The sequence below is a fragment of the Chiloscyllium plagiosum genome, chromosome 15 (genome assembly GCF_004010195.1).
Source record: "Chiloscyllium plagiosum isolate BGI_BamShark_2017 chromosome 15, ASM401019v2, whole genome shotgun sequence".
NCBI lineage: Eukaryota > Metazoa > Chordata > Chondrichthyes > Orectolobiformes > Hemiscylliidae > Chiloscyllium > Chiloscyllium plagiosum.
Genome location: NC_057724.1, coordinates 58,614,450 through 58,635,574, shown reverse-complemented (window position 1 = coordinate 58,635,574; position 21,125 = coordinate 58,614,450). Strand labels below are relative to the sequence as shown.

General features: G+C 37.8%; 1 protein-coding gene across 3 annotated transcripts in view; it reads right to left on the bottom strand.

Moving 5' to 3' along the window:
* The window catches only part of atrx (ATRX chromatin remodeler), a 241,124-nt gene that overhangs the window by 8,361 nt on the left and 211,638 nt on the right, over positions 1-21,125 (bottom strand). For all 3 annotated transcript variants that reach the window (XM_043704988.1, XM_043704987.1, XM_043704986.1), the window contains 3 exons: positions 2,349-2,498; positions 1,146-1,271; positions 248-343 (listed from right to left, as the gene is read on the bottom strand). In XM_043704988.1, coding sequence (XP_043560923.1) covers positions 248-343; positions 1,146-1,271; positions 2,349-2,498 — 372 coding nt within the window. The remainder of the gene's footprint in view (positions 1-247; positions 344-1,145; positions 1,272-2,348; positions 2,499-21,125) is intronic.

Below are 21,125 nucleotides of genomic sequence, written 5' to 3'. Positions count from 1 at the left end.
CCGAAGCACTTACAAAATGCTCCAACATACAGCACTTTTGAGTCTCAGATCAATGCAAAGTTATAAACCACAAAATGATGTAATGTGTTTTATGAAAAAACGGCTTTGATGGTGAGAAACTACGTACTGCTACTAAAAGATCAACTTGATAGCAGCAACAAAATGCAGATATATTTGAACAGTCTACTGCTAATTAAAATAAATTACTCTTTTTTTCCTTCAAGGGATGCATGCTTAAATGCCTTACCACTTGTGCAATTAGGTCTTCAAGAGCCTCTGCTCTCACTCCTGCTATACTAGTACTGGCTTCAACGACCTTTTCCCTGCCTTGATTGATAAGATCCTTAAGAAAAAAGAAAAATCTCAAATAAGAAGGAGTACAGCAAAGATCACATATATACAATATACTTAAATTTTACTTGCAATAACTTAATCATTATATGATCAACAAAATAAGACTGAAGCAATCCTTACAATCATGTCTTGCTCTAAGTGTGAACCAGGAGGACAGACTAATTTGGGCATTTTTTTATTATTCGCATCAGGAAAATTGAAGTGATTTCTGAATGCTGACCAAAATATATTGCATATAGGAATTCCCTTCCTAACAGGACTGTAGGAGTGCCAATCATCCATCTCACCTTTAAAATTAAATTGTCACAGCCATCATTCATGCAAATTATACTGACCATGTAATTACTACTGAAACACAGTAAACCGGCTGTGTGCAAAATGTCAGCATTACGACTGATCAACTGTTGAGTTTTTGGAGCAGGGAAGGAAGGAAAATCAAGTCAACCAGGAATCACACACCAAATCACAACATCTATGAATAGAATCAAACATAACTGTAAAGTTACATCTTTTTATATAGAATACTAGTTACCAAAGTAAACTTCAAAAGCAATTTAAGAAACAGCAACATCTCTGGCTTAGTTCTGTAAATGCAGTTAAGTTTATGTACTTTACAACTCGAAACAAGTGCCCTTCCACTGAGAATTAACAAACAGAGATGTAACGCTACAATATAGTATTATATTGTATTAGAACATATTAATCTCAGAGTGCTTTTAGCCTCAAATAGCCAACCTAATTACTATTAAGGTATTGAGATCACTAGTTAAGATGTAGATCATATTACCCACCTCCAGCTGTTGATTACTCATCGTGGACAAAGTTGCTATGTTGAACGGAAAATGTGCAGCCTGCAAGCCGAAATTGACAGCAGGGAAATTAATCCCGCTTGCAACGTTAGTCCGCAAGGAGAGACCCTGGGAGGAGATTTTTAAAAAAAGTCATGTTTTTCATTCTAAAACCTTCCAATGGCATGAAAACTTAAAAGTTTATCTTACAGCCCGACAATATCTTCTTATTCAGATTGTAATAAAGTGAAATTTAAAACCAACTATCCATGAACAATGAAACTTCCTTCACTGTTTTCCTGTTATCTCCATTGTTGCATTTTAATTATTCAGCTTAAACAGGAATTTAAAGATGGTCATTTCGATCATTTCCCTCTGATTACCTGACCAACTTGATAGAGACTAATTTCTGTTGTGTGCTTAAATCAGAAAGCATGTGGTCATGGCCAGACTGAATAGTATTCTAATATTATTGGCATTCATAGAGCTCTATAGGTATATGTAGGTTTAGAATATCCTGTGGAGCTGTGAAACAGCAAACAGTTGGAACCCACACTTGAAGTTGCCCAGATTGCTGACAATTTATATCCAAACTTTCTGTACATTTCCTATGACTGCAACGGTATGAAACAATCAAGAATCTGTAGTTTTAAAGAAAACCACAAACCCTCCCCCCACCACTGCTGTCTGACAGCCTATTTGTGCTACAAAGGTCTTCAAATTCCATCTATTTTAGTGAGCTTCATGGTATCTGGATTCCTCCTTTTCTAAGTTACTATTCCTTTTAGGTGGGCCTATGAGATTTTATTGAGATGATTTATTGTAACATGATCTGCATAAGTAAGTGCATTCAAGTACAAGTTTACATTTGGTAACAAAATGGTTTCCTCCATATTTTTCAATAAAACTCCCACAAAAGCCAAGTTCCAATCATTTCAAAATAGAAACAAGAAAATTAAATGTTCAAGTTTAAAAATGTTGCCAATAGTAACAGTTACATTTTGGTTATAGGATTTAAAACTTTTTCAAGATTAATTGTGCCAATAAACTAAATGGTTCTATACATATTAATCCAATTTTTCTATCAACGTTAGGGTGATTTCCCTCTATTTTTAAATTTGCACAGAATTGTTATTTTAGGCCAGATATATTATTCTCTATCGGAATTTAAATGTTTGACATTACATTGCAGTTAATGTTCCTTACTTTCTTTTCTGCTTCATATTCAGCCCATGCTGCTTTTCTGTCCTCCTCACTTAGCTCTTCTTCCTCCTTGTGGTCCAGGAGAGAGTCATGCTCGTGGTAGCCCACAATGAAATCTTTCTGGTTTTGAAGTATCTCTGCTAAAATGTGATCCTATTTAAAAAAAAATGCAAACATTATAGCTGCGAAAGCAATGCTAGCAATAATTAGAATATTTTGCTTAAAATAAAACTCAATCCTGCACTTTCGGTCAATCTCAAGATCACTACTAAAACAATAAACTACTAACATCTCGTTCATGTTTTAAATTGCTCTTTATGGAAAAAGAAGAGTTCAATTCAATAATTCTGTGATCCTAGCTGAAATCAGTAGATACAGTAAGTAGTTGGCAACATGCATCACATTTCTGAACTTTTTTTAAAAACCAGTCAGTTGACTCTTGGGAGAACCAGAGCATACTATTATCTATAATTATATTCAACATCTTTCAAATTCAGAAATATTTCATGAATTATCCTGAAAATTTAAGACATTGATTAAAATAATTCGAAGAGTTAACACAATAACTTGCAACAACACAGGCCAGTCAGCAAGATTCAACAGTCATTTGTTAAGATAATGGTCACTGATCCACTGGTTACAATCACAAAGTCTGGAAAACAACTCACTGTTTTCAGTCTTTTTTTCAAAAAAAAAAATCCATGCAGTCAAGACTGGGAGTATCAACTTTGTTCACTCACCCTTTTATGTGGTTCTCTGCCAACACTATCATAAAAGCCAAGGGGACAGCAATGTGTTAGCTACATCAACCTTTTCTGTTACATATTCCAAAAATGTCACTGGATTAGTCAAACAATCTGATTTTCACAAATCCGGGCTGACTCTCCTTAATTGACATAAGCCTTTCAATAATTCTTCAAAGATGCATCAAGAATTTAAAGACATAAGTATTAGATATATGTCCATAATCAGAATAACTACCAGTTTTATACTTCTAAAGTACCAGTCACTATTAGCTGGCTGCAGTACACTAATTGTCACAAACCGATTTTTGGTGAATGATGTACAGTACTGATAAATCTAAATAAAGATGCATTCTTATAAATTACTTGCAAGATCAGTCTTAGAGAAATGGGGTGTCACAGTGAACAGCACTGCCAGGGACTTGGCTTCAATTCCAGCCTTGGGTGACTGCCTGTGTGGAGCTTGCACATTCTTCCTGCTTCTGTGTGGCTCCGGATGCTCCAGGTTCCTCTCAGTCCAAAGATGTGCAGACTGGTGAACTGGTCATGGTAAGTTGCTCAGTGTCCAAGGATATGTAGGTTAGGTGAGTTAGCCATGGGAAATGCAGAGCTATAGGGATAGGGGTGACAGTCTGTGTGGGATACTCTTTAGAGAGTTGGTGTGGACTTGTTGGGCTGAATGATCTATTTCCACACTGGAGGGGTTTTATTCAATGCAGAATTTAACTGATGGACGTGTCCTAGATGATGCAGAAAACAAAAGACAACCTTTTTTAAAAAGGGTATGTGTCTTTAATGATGGTTGTTTTCCTACCTTGCAAATGAGAATCTATTTAGTTAGAAACCATTAGCTTGCAGGGATAATTTATGTTCAATTCCTGGGACTGTTACATTGATTTGTGCTTATAAAAAGTATGAGTTAAAACAATTTTACAAAAAAGCCAAATTGCGGTCCTTGGTATATACAAGCCATAGGTTCCAAATTAGTAATTCAAACTGGTGCAAATGAAAATTGCACTGAACAACAATTCTGTCCTAAAGGTGGCTGTTTGTCAAACAGGTTCAATGTATGTTCCCCAAAATTTTAACGTTACCAACGACATGAGTGAGAAGATCACCGAAGTCACACTGTGGAAACATGGATAAGGCATCCAGCTCAAGAAGTGACTTAAATGTTTCATATTTTCAAATAAAACCAACTTCTCACCGATTAGGTGATTCAAATACATTTTTGCTGGGAAAATAAAATCATTTGCTTGTAGGGTTTGTATACGTTATAGGTAAAGCTGTGCTTTTTTTTTTAAACAAATAAAATGTCAAAAGTACCTTTGCAACCAATGCAAGATTATTGAATACAATGTCTTAGAATGCAATACATACTATTCAGGCAGTAAAGTGACTGAAATATGGTGCATATTACATTCAATTGTCTCTGTTTGCTTTTCTTTGTCTAAGCTTTACTGCTCATTTAACAGATGCAAGTGATGAAAAGGTGAAAGCCCCTTCAAACAAATATAATTCTTAATTCATTTTGGAACAGCAAGACACTGAAATGCAAATTCTTCACAGAAAGGACTCACTGCTTACAAATCCCTTTCCACAATGCAATAATCAAAGGATGAAAACAATTCAGGTTACTATAAAAATTCTTTTTTTATTATTTTATTCTTGATTGTGGTCTGAATTGGCTTGAGGATTGTGCTACAATAAAGAACTTAAGGAGGAATCGATCTTCCTCTAAAAAGGAAACTGAAAGACTTGCGAAACAAAAGGAACCCTGTCCATCAAATCTTAAGGACTGGTACCATTGAATGATCCCCCCCAGTATTTGGGTACAAGTCAAGTGGAAGCAGGTGCAGTCATGTCAGCATGCAACTATGTAACTTATCACATGAAATTACTGACAGACAACAAAGCAAATGACAGACATTTAATATGGTTAATTTTAATTTCAATGTTCATATAGGTATCCCCCACTATCCAAAAGTAGAGCGTTCCTTTGAGGCTTTTCATAAGCTGAAAAGGCGCAAAGCAAAGCAGCATTAATTTATATGGAAAAAATGTCACCTTTCTCCGCAAAAGCAAAAATCCTCTTCAGATTTCTTTCAATTAGATTAGATTACCTACAGTTTGGAAACAGGACCTTCGGCCCAACAAGTCCACACCGACTCTCCGAAGAGTAACCCACCCAGTCCCATAATTCTTAATTTCTCTAGCAAAAACAGGTACCAATGTAGGTTTTTTTGTAAAAGTGGCGTAAAGCAAACTTTCAAAAAGCGAGGGATATCTCTATAATTAAAATCATTAGTTTCTATCTCAAGTTCTTTCAGTTTGAATTTTTTTTTAAAAAATGGGTGTAATTCAACACTCGATAAAATGGTTTCACAAGGCCAGCGATGGATTTAGCAGCAATTATGAAGTTCATACACCACTAAATAAAAACCCCTCAGTTTCGTTGCATTGAGAAAGGTGCAGCTTTTTCCAAAGAACCCCCAAATTGAAGCGGCGGGGGCATCTCCTGGAGAAACAGAATCACTGAAGTCAACTTTAACATTATTGTGGGCGGCACGATGGCACAGTGAATAGCACTGCTGCCTCACAGCGCCAGAGACCTAGGTTCAATTCCCGTCTCGGGCAACTGTGTGTAGTTTGCACGTTCTTCCTGTGTCTGTGTGGGTTTCCTCCGGGTGCTCCTGTTTCCTCCCACAGTCCAAAAATGTGCAGGTTAGGTGAATTGGCCATGCTAAATTGCCCGTAATGTTAGGTGAAGGGGTAAATGTAGGGGAATTGGTCTGGGTGGGTTGCTTTACAGAGGGTTGGTGTGGACTTGTTGGGCTGAAGGGCCTGTTTCCACACTAAGTAATCTAATCATTATTAATCAGAGCATTTGCAGAAACTGATTGTTTCACAGGAATAAGGTGAATGCCAACAATTTCATGACCACCACAGCATCTGGGTTGATATGCTAATAACAAATTTTCTTGAAATCTGTAAGCCAACCTAGAACACTGGTTGCAAAATTGGAGATCCATACTTCATTCACACAGCGTTTCGATAAACAGTGGACAATTTTTTTTAATCAACAACATAGTCATAGAGTCCTACAGCGCGGAGACAGGCACCTTGGCCCTCCATACCGACTGGTCCGGTATAAATGGAGTGATATACAGGCACATTTAGTTCCATTTTGCATAACTGCTCCAAGTTTCTGCACGGATCAAGATTTAATTTTTATTTAACTTCCTTGGCTAACATTGCTGCCAAAAAAAGGTAAACATTACTATGCAAATGAGTATGAAGAGTGCAAAGGAATTTTTTGATAACTCTCCCTTACTTCAGTGAGTAGGTTAAGACTGCCTTCTAGTCCAGCCATTCTCAATGGGGGCCATATGGCCCCCTTAGGGGGCCTGGCACATTTGAAGGGGGCCACAGATAGAAAACTGAGAAAAGGGGAGCACCAAGGATTTATGGGAGCCCTGGTAATTGAAACAATGAAATAACCAAGCAACAAACTTCATTGAACTCAATGGTTTCCCTCCTATTTATAATATCGTTCCAACACAGTTTGAATTGGGCACACCTGGTAAATTAATTGTTTAAGCTCCTCCCACACAGCCTGACTTCAGAGTCAGTCGGAAATCAGACTACACCGGCTCAACGTATTGAATCAAGGATTCTCGCGTCCATTATCACCATATATCATTATCCAAAGATCAGCATGTCTTGCTAGGATTTTGTATCCTAGCTCATTTGTTCGTTATTTTCCTTGTACGAAGTACCTCATGACTATTTATAATATTTTCAGAAATAATCCTACCCAGGAGTTCCTTGGCGAAAAAGTGTCAGCAGTATTCAGTGGAATACTTATTGTATGGTTTCACTGCATCTCTGCAAAACCCATCTTTGCCCATGTATTTGAACTGCAAGACTACATTGTCAAATGAAAGCATGAAGCCAAGCAAATTGAAAAAAAATTTGGATACCGCACATCCAGATAAGAAGGATAAGCCCTTAGATTTCTTCAAAAACCTTGGAGATAATTTCAAGAGAAGACCTACGGCAAAACAAATGCTTACTCAAGCATCACAGAAAGTAGAGAAGGGTCTTGTGTTGTATCACACAAAATTAGTAAACTGATGGCTAAAAATTGAAACGCTCACAACATTGATGAGTCGCTTATCCTGTCTTCAGTGTCCATAATAATATCTCATGTCATGAATTTGAATGCCAAAGCAGCAATTCAGGCAATTCCTTTGAGTAATTTCTATTTATCTGTTCGTGCTGTACCCCTGTTTGAAGGGGGGGGGGGGGGGGGGGGTGGCGGGGTGGAGAGAGAGAGATGGGGCCTTGCAACCTGAGAAGAGCTCCTAGGAGGGTCGTGGCCAAAAAATGGGTTGAGAATCACTGTTCTAGTCTACAGTTGCTGGAAACTCACCATGACTACAAAGTTTCACTTTTTTATATTCAATCACAGAATGTGGCTGTCACTGGTTGAACTCTCTGCATTCTAGCTTGTTCTAGCTTTATTGTTAATCAGAACAATTGAAGAGAATTTCATACTTGAAACAATGTGGAAAAATATTTCAAAAGCTGTTTGGAACTCATGTTTTTAAATCAAGAACCCAGGACTGATCAAATGGCCTTATTGTAAAACTGACTTTCAAAACAGAGCCACTAGCACAAATCATCTCTTGGACTTCAAGCAATCTAGGCTTTACCACCAACACTTCAGAAAATGGACTGCATTCCCAGATGGAATCCATCTGCCCGAAGGTAATTTTAAAAAAAAAATCATGTAAAGCTGAGACAAATGCTCTGGGTCATACTTTTAACTTCCAGAACTGCTACTTTGAAGGGTATTACAACAGAAGACGAAGTCAGAAATGTCAATCAATTGCATTGTAATACATAGCTAATCCACAGCAAGAATGGCTAATCACCGAATCATTATGGTGCATGCGGGGGCCAGTCAGTTACATTGTTTTTGAGCCAATTCTACTGACTACTGTTTGCTTTCTACCCTATATCCCTGAACATAATTGCTACCCAGATAATCATCCAATGGTGTATTGTATGCCTCCAGCCAGCCTTTACCACATTTCCAGGCAGTGGATTTGATACACTAACTACGGTCTGCAAACAAGTTTATTCCTCATATCTTGCTTTGTTTGCATATCACTTTAACAAAGCTCTGTACTTTTGATGAGGAAAATGTGCTTTTTAGTTACAATTTTCAAAGAAAGGTTAAGTAGTCAACAATATTGACCAACCAGCCAATTGTAAATTTTCTACATTTCTCTGATAAACCTTTCTTAATACTGATTCTATAGCAAGGGTATTTGCCCTATACAGACATACCTTTTAATATAATCTTGAGAATTTGTGTGTTGGTTACTTATTTTTTGAAAGGCTTTTACAAATAACAGGGTCATTTTGTTCTTCTAGAATATTGGTCTAATACAGTATATGTTAGCGAAAGCAGGGACCCCTGAAATATTCATGTAAGATTGTTATAAACCTATCAAATAGTATTAGCAAACAGCGTAAACATCAAGGGCTTGTTTTAGAATAATTATGGAGGATTGATTTTAGCTTAGGAAACCCAGAGATGATGTTTTAGAACAGCTTAAAGTCCTGATTAGGGGTCAGAAGCACAATATCTGTTCTCTCCTGGAAAGGAGTTCTGAACAGCTCCAGAAATAATTTATCTTCGCAGAAATTTTGTTTGTGAAACTTCTGGACCAGAGTTTTTGGTTATAAATCTGCAGATTATTAAAAGACGGAGGAAGTCCAGGCTTTCAGTTTTGTAAGCATACATGCAGGAAAACTTCACAGTTCACAATAAAGAGCTGGGAAGGATCAGAGAAGTCAAACAAATATTTGAAGTAAAAGGGTAATCTCTCAATAAAATTTTCTGTAAAGTGGCGTTAGAAAGTTCCGTGAAAACTGTTTTGCTGGCATTTTAAGATCTTTCTACATTTTGATGCGTATTTAGATAGCTTGTTTTGTATAATTTTTGTTCCTAATCAATAAATTACTGTTTTATTGTTAAAGAAAATCTACAGCCTTGCACAAGGTGTCATGAATGCTTTTTATGTTTATGAATGACCACATTAAATTAAAAATTCATTTTGCCAAATTAAATTCTGCGATCACACTTGTCCAGTAGTAATATCAGCTGGGATCATAACATGCAGTTAAAATAAATTTCATTTTAATAAAGTCTTGCAGTTTCCTCTTTAATGACAAGATACCTATTCTGATTTCATGCTAGTCAGAGCAAGCACCTGGGATCTTGTCCATTCCTGTTTCAAGTTGACCATTTGGCCTCTCAAGCCTGTTCCATCATTCAATGAGATCATGGTTGATCTGTGGCCTAACTCCATATACCTGCTCTTGGCCAATATCTCTCAATACCTTTGATTAATAAAATTGAGTTCAAATTCACAACTGATTCAGCATCCAGTGCCATTTGTACAGAGTTCCAAATATATATCACCATTTGTAGATTTCCCAAAATCTCTCCTGAACAGTCTGACCTAAACTGTCAGGCTCTGACCCTTCGCTCTAGAATCCCCAGCCAGTGGAAATAATTTGTTTGTTCATCTTTATCAACCCTCTTTTCCTGTTAACATCTAGAAGACTTTAATCAGATCACCCCTTAACCTTCTAAATTCTAGAAAAAACAGGCCTAATGTGTATAATCTCTCCTCATAGCTCCTGAAATCCACCAGGTATCAATCTTGTAAGCTGATGCTGCATTTCCTCCAGCACCAATATATCCTTCCTCAGGTACGATTCCCAGATCTGCTCACTGTATTCCAAATGGGTTCGAACCAGGGTTTTGTATAACTGAAGCATAACTTCTATAGCCTTGTACTCTCGTACACTAGATATAAAGGCCAGCATTCATTAGTTAACTCAATTATTTTCTGTACCTGTTTGTGACATTTTAAAGATCATGCACCTAAACCACCAATCCCTCAAGTTTCTTTGGATATTCCCTGCATTTAACTTCATACCATTCAGAAAGTGTCCTTTTTTTTGTGCAAAATGGATAATCTCACTTTCATACACTGAACTCATTCTGCCATAGTTTTGCCTATTCACAGAGCATAAAATTATAGAGCCACTGATAACGTGTTGTCTAGTGCCATCAGCAACACAGTGGAACTCAGTTTCAATTCCCCTTGTAACTGTAATTTTCTTGAAAAGGTGGAAAGTAAATTCCTGATTTGTGGAAGACTGACAAAATACTTGTTCAACTTGTCTGCCACCTCTTTCTACTCCATCACTATTTCCAAGACTCTTTTTTTCAAGGACCAACACTTATTTTGTTAACCTGTCTTTTTTTTTTAAATATCTGAAGAAACTTCTATCTGTTTTGAAATTTTTGGCTAATTTTCTGTTGTACTAATTTTTTTGATTTATTTTATGTAACTCTTTGCTGTTTATGTACTCTAGCCTATTTTATGATCTGCCACCTATCTTTGCAATTATATTGATCTTTTTGACATCAATGTGCCTGATAATATCTTTGTCTTTTTAGTTAATTATAAGTGGCAGCATCAGCCTTTGGAATTTTTCTTATTTAGAGTCATAGAGATGTACAGCAGGAAACAGACCCTTCAGTCCAACTCGTCCATGTCGACCAGATATCCCAACCCAATCTAGCCCCACCTGCCAGCACCCAGCCCATATCCCTCCAAACCCTTCCTATTCATATACCCATCCAAATGCCTTTTAAATGTTGCAATTGTACGAGCCTCCACCACTTCCTCTGGCAGCTCATTCCATACCCGTACCACCCTCTGCGTGAAAAGGTTGCCCCTTAGGTCTCTTTTATACCTTTCTCCTCTCACCCTAAACCTATGCCCTCTAGTTCTGGACTCCCTGACCCCAGGGAAAAGACTTTGTCTATTTATCCTATCCATGCTCATGATTTTATAAACCCCTATATGATCACCCCTCAGTTTCCGACGCTCCAGGGAAAACAGCCCCAGCCTATTCAACCTCTCCCTATAGCTCAAATCCTCCAATGGCAACAGCCTTGTAAATCTTTTCTGAACCCTTTCAACTTTCACATCTTTCCGATAGGAAGGAGATCAGAACTGCACGAAATATTCCAACATCGGCCTAACCATTGTCCTGTACAGCCGCAACATGACCTCCCAACTCCTGTACTCCGTACTCTGACCAATAAAGGAAAGTATACCAAACAGCTTCTTCACTATCCCATCTACCTGCGATTCCACTTTCAAGGAGCTACAAATCTGCACTCCAAGGTCTCTTTGTTCAGCAACACTCCAGAGAACCTTACCATTAAATGTATAAGTCCTGCTAAGACTTGCTTTCCCAAAATGCCCTACCACGTGATTACTGTTAGGAGGTCTACACACAACATCCTCAAGTGACCTCTTGCCTTCATTGTTCCTCAACTCTAACCAGACTGCTTCTATGTCCTAATTTTCTGATCTTTGTCTTTTTATTTGCTGGAATGCATCGATTCTGTGCTTTCTGGAATATCCTTTAAAATATTTGCCACAATACTCTACTAATAATAATATCCCTTAATACTCATTGTCAGTTCACATTTACTAACTCTACTTTCATATGTTTGTAATTGCCAGTGTTTAAATTCAAAACAACAGCCTTGGATCTACATTTCTCTCCCTTAAACAGTCCTCAAATTTAAAACTTATTATGCTTACTGCTACCCAGGTCAAAACCAGATCTAGTTCAGTCTGCTCTCTGGCTGGTGCCACAAAATTTCTAAGAAATTGTCCCAAAAACATTTTACAAATTCCTCAATTAGACTACTTTTTCCCAGTGTGATTTTTCTCATCTGATTACTGATGAGAAAGGCCATCGAGAGTTATGGGGAGAAGGCAGGAGAATGGGGTTGAGAAACAGCAGCCACGAATGAGTACAGTGAAGACCTGAAGGGCCAAATCGCTTCATTCTGCTTTTGTGTCTCATGGTCTGTATGTAGGTTAGAATCCCCCACAATAATACTTGCGTCCTTTCAACAAGCTCCTGTTATTTCTTCCTTGATATCCTGCCCTACCACGTATTTACTGTTAGGAGATCTACACACAACATCCACAAATGACCTCTTGCCTTCATTGTTCTGAAACTCTAACCAGACTGCTTCCATATCCTAATCTTCTGTTTTTAGGTTGTCTTTGTCTATGATGATGATAATATCATCTTTAATTGACAGTCACTTCTCCATCTTTTCATAACTTCCCATTCTTTCTGAAAGTCATACACCCTTCAATATTCAGGACCCAATCTAAGTCAGCCTGCAGCCACACATCAGAAATGGTCACTAGATCATACTTATTTTCTCAATTTGGGCTACTATTTCATTTGTTTTGTTTCAAATACAGTGCTTTCAGCTGCCCTTTATCTTTTATTTTTGCAACTTGCAATCTTCGGATTTGCTTTTTAGATTTGCATTTTTTGTTCCTTCCTTTCATTTTATCTGTTTATCATTTCCCACATGGCTTCCCTCCTTTGTTCAGTTTTCCCTAATCTGATTCACTAATGTTACAAATTTGGCCCATGCCTCCACTTTTCATTTAAAACCTGCTCTAACTCCTCTAATTACGTGGTTTTCAAAAACACCAACCCCAGTATTATTCAATGTAGTCCATCCCAATGGTACAGGTAAGAGACTTTCCCCAGTACTGGTGCCAATGCTATTCTAACTCAGAACTGACTTCTCCCACATCAGACCACTCTTCACTGCAAGCTGATTGCTGTTCATTCTTCCCAGTCTGCCTCACTGTGATTTGATGATGACACACTTGGATCCTACCCAACTTCCCGGTTCAATCATAATTCATGAAGTCATCAAATAACCTGACCAATGATCTCCCACGGAAGGCTGACAATCGCCAGTAAAAAAATTCTCAAATGCAAGACATCAATTTAAATTCACAGCTTGTGGCACAACTCAAAGTGTTGTTTTTTTATAAAAATATTTGATACTTCGAAAGTGTTTTCTTATTCATTTCATTTGTATTAGCCAAATCTTCATTTATTTTCTTTGCTGCTACTCATTAAGAAACAATACTTGTCAGGAGCTTAAGAAATCATAAGGGCAGAGAAAAGTTACTCATTAGAGATTTTGGGTGCAGCCATCAAATGAGAGACTGAACAATTGTTAATTTATGTCCATTGATGGTTATCAGGAACCTCGTAGAAACTACTCAAATTCACAAAACACCAAGCTAAAACAGGCAGATGATTGAGGAAACAACTTGCAAACTAAAAAGTTGGATGAAACAGCATCGGCTAACAGTAGGGGAGAAATTTAATACTGACAAGTATAAATAGCTGCAGAGAGGAGAAAAAAGGGGCAACATAAGGATTTGATAAATATTTTAAAATAGTTAAGGGTGAATCAGAAAAGAGATCTTGATTGACAGAGCAAATGCTGTACTAGATAGTCAAAACAGTCAGAACAAATCTTTCTCAAACTAAGTTTGCAAACTTACTTTTACAAACAAACCTTCTCCATTAACTGCAAGCCTCATTCCAGCAATTTTTAAACTGAATTAGAGTTTGCAAGCTGTTTCCAGTCCAATTCCAAGGTAAGCTTCATACCCCATATTCTCTCCATCCCAGTAATGTCTTTGTTTTGCATCCCTCTATCCTACTTCAGTTCATCTCTCATTGGAACTCCCAACATAATAGTTTTAAGAAAATGAGACAAAATCCATTTTAAATGCCACTATGATCAATCTCCTAGGTTTCTCATGGCAGCATGTGGATTAATCTTTTATTCTTGGAAATCCAGAACATTCCTAGAGGATGACAATTGTGCTTTCAGCTGTGGAGACACCTGGAATCCCCTCGTTCCTTCTCCTCTGTTAAAGCCAAATTAAAAATCGTGCTTGGAACAAGCTTTGAGCCCTAACCTTTCCTCCTTTTGCTCGGCATTGATTTTGCCATTTGTCACTGTAACAACGTGGGACATTTTGCCTTCACTACAACAGTGGATATACTTTATAATAATTAAACTGGTGATGCAGATTCTTGGGATGTTCAGGGGTAATGAAAGGTGTGATATTAGTGCAGTTTCTTCTTTCTCTCTGCACAAGATAATTCTAGCACTGTTGCAATAATTTATTCTAGCAACTGAGACACAGATAAGGAAGCCCCAGTACAATCACAGGAAGTTATGAGTTTGATGTCCAGCATCATGGGATTGATGTACAGAAAAAAGCCGAATGAAACATTTTTTTTGCCAGCCACGAATGATATTGGAGCTCTACAAAATAAGGAGTTACTTTGAAACATTAATTTTAGAATTTACTTCCAATGAAACGTTTTTAGAAGGCAGTGGAGGCACAGGCTAAATAGAAAAACTTAGGAATCAAGTCAGAATGTTCATCATGGACTCTGGGTACAGGAGAGGAAGCAAAAGACAAATCATTTGAGGAAAAGTATGTGATGTAATAAAACTGTGTTTCAATCTATTTCAACACAAATACCATTTTCCCTTAAGGTCCATAAATGTTATTCTCCCACAGCTGGGGTCTCTGCCCAGAACCACCCAAATTGAATCCATTAGTTTTGCTTCAACCCAATTTAGTAGCAAAGCACCTCAAGTTAATGATAAGTCACATTCTACAACCTTGATGGATTATCGTTACTCATGAGGCAGAACTTGATAACACCATCTTTTTTCCACTGCATTGCTACCGTCAGGATCTCATCTTAACCTGTTTATTCATCACCTTGCCGACACACAGCAACATGAACCACACAGTTATGGTATAAGTTTTGAAACATGACGATACCAATCTCTACCTTTCAACCATTTCTTCAACTGCCTCAATGCTGTCAAAATGGGGTATTACCAACCTACAAAACTCCCAACCCATAGCTACTGATTTCTTCCCTCTTCGGGAAAATGTCAAACAGCAAAAAGATTGTAATTGTGGCAGTCTGTTCAACTACAAGACTGCATTCATTTCAATGCAACCAGCCTAACAGGGAAGGCAGATGAACTCAGGGTGTGGTTAGAAACATGGGACCGGGATATCATAGCAATTACAGAAACGTGGCTCACGGATGGACAGAACTGGCAGCTTAATGTTCCAGGATACAAATACTACAGGAAGGACAGAAAGGGAGGCAAGAGAGGACGGGGGGAGGGGGGGGGGGGGGGTGGCGTTTTTGATAAGGGATAGTATTACAGTTAGCAAGGTTAGATCTCACGGAATACAGGGAGAACTAGCCATTTGGGGATACAGAACTGGCTCAAAGGTAGAAGACAGAGGATGGTGGTGGAGGGTTGTTTTTCAGACTGAAGGCCTGTGACCAGTGGAGTGTCACAAGGATCAGTGCTGGGTCCATTACTTTTCATCATTTATATAAATGATTTGGACGTGAGCACAAAAGTATAGTTAGAAAGTTTACAGATGACACCAAAATTGGAGGTGTAGTGGACAGCAAAGGTGATTACAACAGGATCTTGATTAGATGGGCCAGTAGGCTGAGAAGTGGCAGATGGAGTTTAATTCAGATAAATGCAAGGTGCTGCATTTTGGGAAAGCAAATCTTAGCAGCACTTATACACTTAATAGTAAGGTCCTAGGGAGTGTTGCTGAACAAAGAGACCTTGGAGTGCAGGTTCACAGCTCTTTGAAAGTGGAGTCGCAGTAGATAGGATAGAGAAGGCAGCTTTTGGTATGCTTTCCTTTAGTGGTCAGAGGCAGGTGGTCACGTTGCGGTTGTATGGGACATTGGTTAGGCTGCTGTTGGAATAATGTGTGCAATTCTGGTCTCCTTCCTATCAGAAAGATATTTTAGATTAGATTAGATTAGATTCCCTACAGTGTGGAAACAGGCCCTTCGGTCCAACGACCCTCCAAAGAGTAACCCACCCAGACCCATTGCCCTAAGTGACGCACCTAACTCTACGGGCAATTTAGCATGACCAATTCACCTAACCTGCACATCTTTGAACTGTGAGAAGAAACCGGAGCACCCGGAGGAAACCCATGCAGACAGGGAGAAAATGTGCAAACTCCACACAGACAATTGCCCGAGGCTGGAATCGAACCTGGGTCCCTGGTGCTATGAGGTAGCAGTGCTAACCACTGAGCCACCGTGCTGCCCCCATGTTGTGGTACTTGAAAGGGTTCAGAAAAGATTCACAAGGTTGTTGCCAGGGTTGGAGGATCTGTGCTACAGGGAGAGGTTGAATAAGCTGGGGCTCTTTTCCCTGGAGCGTTGGAGGCTGAGGGATGACCTTAGAGGTTTATAAAATCATGAGGGGCATGGATAGGATAAACAGACAAAGTCCTTTCCCTGGTTGGGGAGTCCAGAATGAGAGGGCATAGGTTTAGTATGAGGGGAAAGATATAAAAGAGACCTATGGGGCAACTTTTTCAAGCAGAGGGTGGTACATGTACGGAATGAGCTGCCAGAGGAAGTCGTGGAGTAGTACAATTGCAACATTTAAGAGGCACCTGGATGAGTATATGAATAGGAAGGGTTTGGAGGGATATGGGCCGGGTGTTGACTAGATTGGGTTGGGATATCTGGTCAGCATGGACAAGTTGGACTGAAGGGTCTGTTTCCGTGCTGTACATCTATATGACTGTACGTGTTCCATGATATAAAAATGAATACATCTGGCTTCAATAACAATTAATTCAGGTGCTTATGATTCTGACATTTGCAAGCAAACTTTTTTGTTCAACATGAGCTACTTTAAAACCAAAAACAGTAAGTTCTGAAAGCAGTAAAGGCCTACAAATATACAACAATGGTTCAAACAAACTGAACACGTAATAAAGATGACTGGCTGTACAGTTAAAAGGCTGCAGATTTCTTTTCCCTTTAGGAAAGGGGAATAGCATGGAGACATTTTCTTTAAAAGTAAAACTTTAACATGCTATCAACAACCTCTTTTCAACACCTAATGATTTCAATTGCCAGATAGATGCTATCAAGATCATTGAAATTTTCTCCTTACTTTTAGTTTTTGATGTATCTGTCAATCATGAAAACATTTAGTTTGAAATATTATCTTTGAGCAATTTTGCCATACCTACAGTTTTTTTTTTATCATGACTGGATTTTACCTCACTGACCAATCCCCCTTAACTGTAAAACCAAACTTACACATTTTGGGGTGAATGAGGTTTTAAAAGAGTTTTGTCTGAAAATACATTTCATTTACTACCGGAATCCACCACACCTTAATGAAACTAAACCTAATAATGAGTGCATTGTTTAAGCCATCTCAATTTTAAAACCAGATATAGAGGCCCAGGTCTTCCACTCACTATTGAAGAAGCAATATCTGATGCTGACTGTGACTTAATCTGTCCATTTACACTGAAGCCTTTCCACCTTCTGATGTTTGCTGCAGTAGGGATGAACTTGTGTACATAGTTGGAAGGTTAATTTTCAAGTATAATTCCAGGACAGCCACATCTCCTCCTCTCATCACGATCTGAAGATACATCTCTCAGGATCTGTCTGAGAGGATGGACACAACGTCTGATGAGTGGAGTGCTTTGACACGAGTTGATTTACTCAAGTTGCATTTGTTTTACAACTGTTATAAAAAGCTCCAAATAAATTCTTCTAAGTAAAGCATAAACAAGTTTTGGATTCTAGCCAAGTGATCACATTGCTATAGGACTTATCAATCAATGCAGTAAGGGTAAAACTAGTAATAAACTTTCCACGTACATGTCACAACCTTGCGCATTTTGGGACTTGAAGATCCCAATGGGCACCAGTGATTTATTTGAGTTGGAGGCCTCTGTCCTTTTGGGAAGATTTAAGATTAGATTTAAATGTTGTTGTAAAAAAAACTGCATCTTATTCTCACTATTCCCATTGAAAATTATATTATTTTCCATATTTATGGACAAGGGCTTTGGAGGCAAGGGCATTTATTTTCTAGCCCTAACTGCTGTCCAGAAGATGGCAGTTAATCTGTCTACTTGACAGTTTGTAGTGAGGTGGGAAGTGGGGTGGGTGGAGGGAGGTGTTAGGAGAGAGGAAGAGAGTTTTAAACCATTGTGTTCTTTTTGCAAAGGAGCACAGGAACTTCAGAGAATAGATATTGAATAGCATTCACAAATTGCTTCAAAAATGCTTCGGCAGAAAGATTTTTCCATTAAGGTGCACAGTTGGGAATTTTCCCAGTATTAAAATATTTGTCTACAAATCAATTACCCTCATGAATCAATTACTTAACAAACTAATTATTAGATAGATATTTAGTAGATATTTAATGCAAGATGTGGAGATTCACCTCTACTACAATATTATATCGAAGTAAATCGTCTGGGTCAAGCCTTAAAAGGTACTTTGCATTTCATAATCTAAGACTAAGACATTGCAAGTACCAAGTGTAAAGGAAATAACTCTTTGTAATTAGGGAAGCAAAGTCCCTAGAGAATTTCCTCATGTTGTCTTGAGCATAATATTGCTTCTGTGATGCAGATTACTTCTCAGGAAACAAATTGTTGGATTGAACTCTCAATTACTTGCATCATTTAAAGAGAACAGTGTCAGGGGCAGGAACTTCCTTGCCATTCACATTTTTACTTGACAGATGTCACTGGTATTTTCCTACTCTTCTAATCGAAACAGGAGAACTGTAATGGCTTAAATGGCCTTCCCTTAACCTTTGAAGTGCTCTTCATTGATCCGGTAACTTAAGAGATCAGCATAAATGCATCAACCAAATCATATCACTGACCTAACAAGAAATTTTTGATGCATAGGAAGAAGCATTCCAGTTTTGACTAATACAGAACTCAATCATGAACTTAAAATACTATACCCGCCAATATCTAAGATTGGTTAAATAAAAATCAGTAAAACAAAAAGATTACAAAAAGTTTATTTATCCTTTCACCAAAATGTTCCCTACTCTTTCAACTTCCACACTTCTTGCTTCCAACAGAATATTAAACAAAGCACATATAAATGTGATTTTGCTATTTTTTGTACCATTCATCAACAGGATAAATCACTGTAGTTGCACCAGGGTGAGCAGCAAAGAGGGTGCTTGCTTACAGCTTTGCTATTTGGGTGTTAATTTTCCTGCTGAGAACTCTAATGGACATGAAGTCACCAGAGGTTTTCATATGCATACTGAGAAGACAACAATTACTTACCTATTCAAGACAAGGCCACTATTGGGAATTTTATCCAAAAGTCAAAAAGCTTTCACTTATACTGACAATGGTTTCAAATGAGAATTTGTCAGTAATTCCACAGAGATTTGAACGTCAAAAACAAATCTACTGCAAAATCCTCAAACCACTAAGGGAAAGGTTACTGACTGATCCTCTCAGCAATTCAGAGATAACTTACAACACTGTCAAAACAAATGTTAAATGAGGTTAAAAATGAGCCATAGGATCTTGTATCAAGTGTTGGCTAAAAGAACATGGAACATCTGTTTAAGTGTTATATTGCGAGTAAACCACATCTTTTGGAGTCAGGAAATTTGAAACTATATCCAAAATATAAATTACTTTTTGGTAAGTGCTGGAGCAAATACCACAAACTATGGTTAGACAATAATCTCTTTCAGAGGTCAACTATATCATCTGTAATTCAGCATAGTAAAAGCAAGTTAAACTAAATCAATTCTTCACTGAATAAATTTTAAAATTCTTCCATTTTTCATGTCTTTTAATCTAATCATAAAACCAAGTGTAGAAACAAATTAATTGAACAAAATCTCATTATGCCCCTTTCATGCTTTAATTACTGCAGCACAACAATTAAAACAAATTCCTACATTTAAGTGACTGAAGGTAATTTCACAACTTTGCCATCAATTACATAATGGAAGAAACTCAAATGGATATTGCAAAGTGGTAGATGATTCAAAAATTCCAACTTTCCATCTTGTGAATACAGTAAAACAATATCAAAAACACAAATTAAGAGACAGACAATATAACCAGAATTAATATTTTGATTGGTTTTTGATGTTAGCAGCTTGTTTTAGACTTTTGCTTGTAAAGACATAATAGGTAACAAGCCACACATAAAGGAGGTTCTATTGTAATTAGAGTCAAGATTAATGGGCTGCTGGAAAAGCACAGCAGGTTTGGCAGCATCTGAGGAGTGGCAGAATCGACGTTTCGGGCAAAAGCCCTTTAAAAACGTCGATTCTCCTTCTCCTCAGCTGCCACCTGACCTGCTGTGCTTTTTCAGCACCACTCTAATCTTGACTCTGATCTCCAGCATCTGCAGTACCCACTTCTCCCTATAATTAGAGACAGTCTACCGAATACAAGTTCTTTTAACTTTATTTTGTGCTAAAAATTTAAAACAATAATCCTTAGGTTTAAAATAAAACTTGTGCTATACAAAATAAATCCAAAAGTACCATTTATAGACAAGTACCCAGTTGCTTTTCATGTTGAAATTTACATACTACAGCAGAACGCATTTTTTCTTCAGGATATCCACTTTTGAAGGTTCCCATACCTTTTTGTTTGAGCTTTAACATGCCCATACATTATTCAATGGTGTGAGAAAACTGTTTGCTCTTCACGTTCTACTCAACTTCCAAAAAGGCAACTTATATTCAATATTACAAGTGTCAGATTCTTAAATGTCTCTCAAGGTGAAATATATATAAATGAAAGGACTCCCTTCACTGGCATCAAAATGTTCCAACTTGAATTTGTGCCACAAGGTCGATAAACTTCACAAAAATTCCAGTAGAGTAGCTCTAGGATGCGAACATTTCTGCCTGACAGGCGAGAGAATCAAAATCTCCATAAAATCATAATTGATGCACTGCATTAAAAGTAGAACTAAAGTAATTTTACTGCAGAATGATCCAGCTTTTCAAGCTGCAAAATATCCCAAAAGTTGAAAATGCTTTAATAGCTCTTGTAAAGTGCTTGGTAAATGTGCTGTAAAACATGGAACAAATTAAGTAATTTGGAAGATTGAGAGACAAGATCGAAGACTCATTTGAGAAATCAAATCTCCTCCTTGGGAGTCGTCAAACTTAATTCCT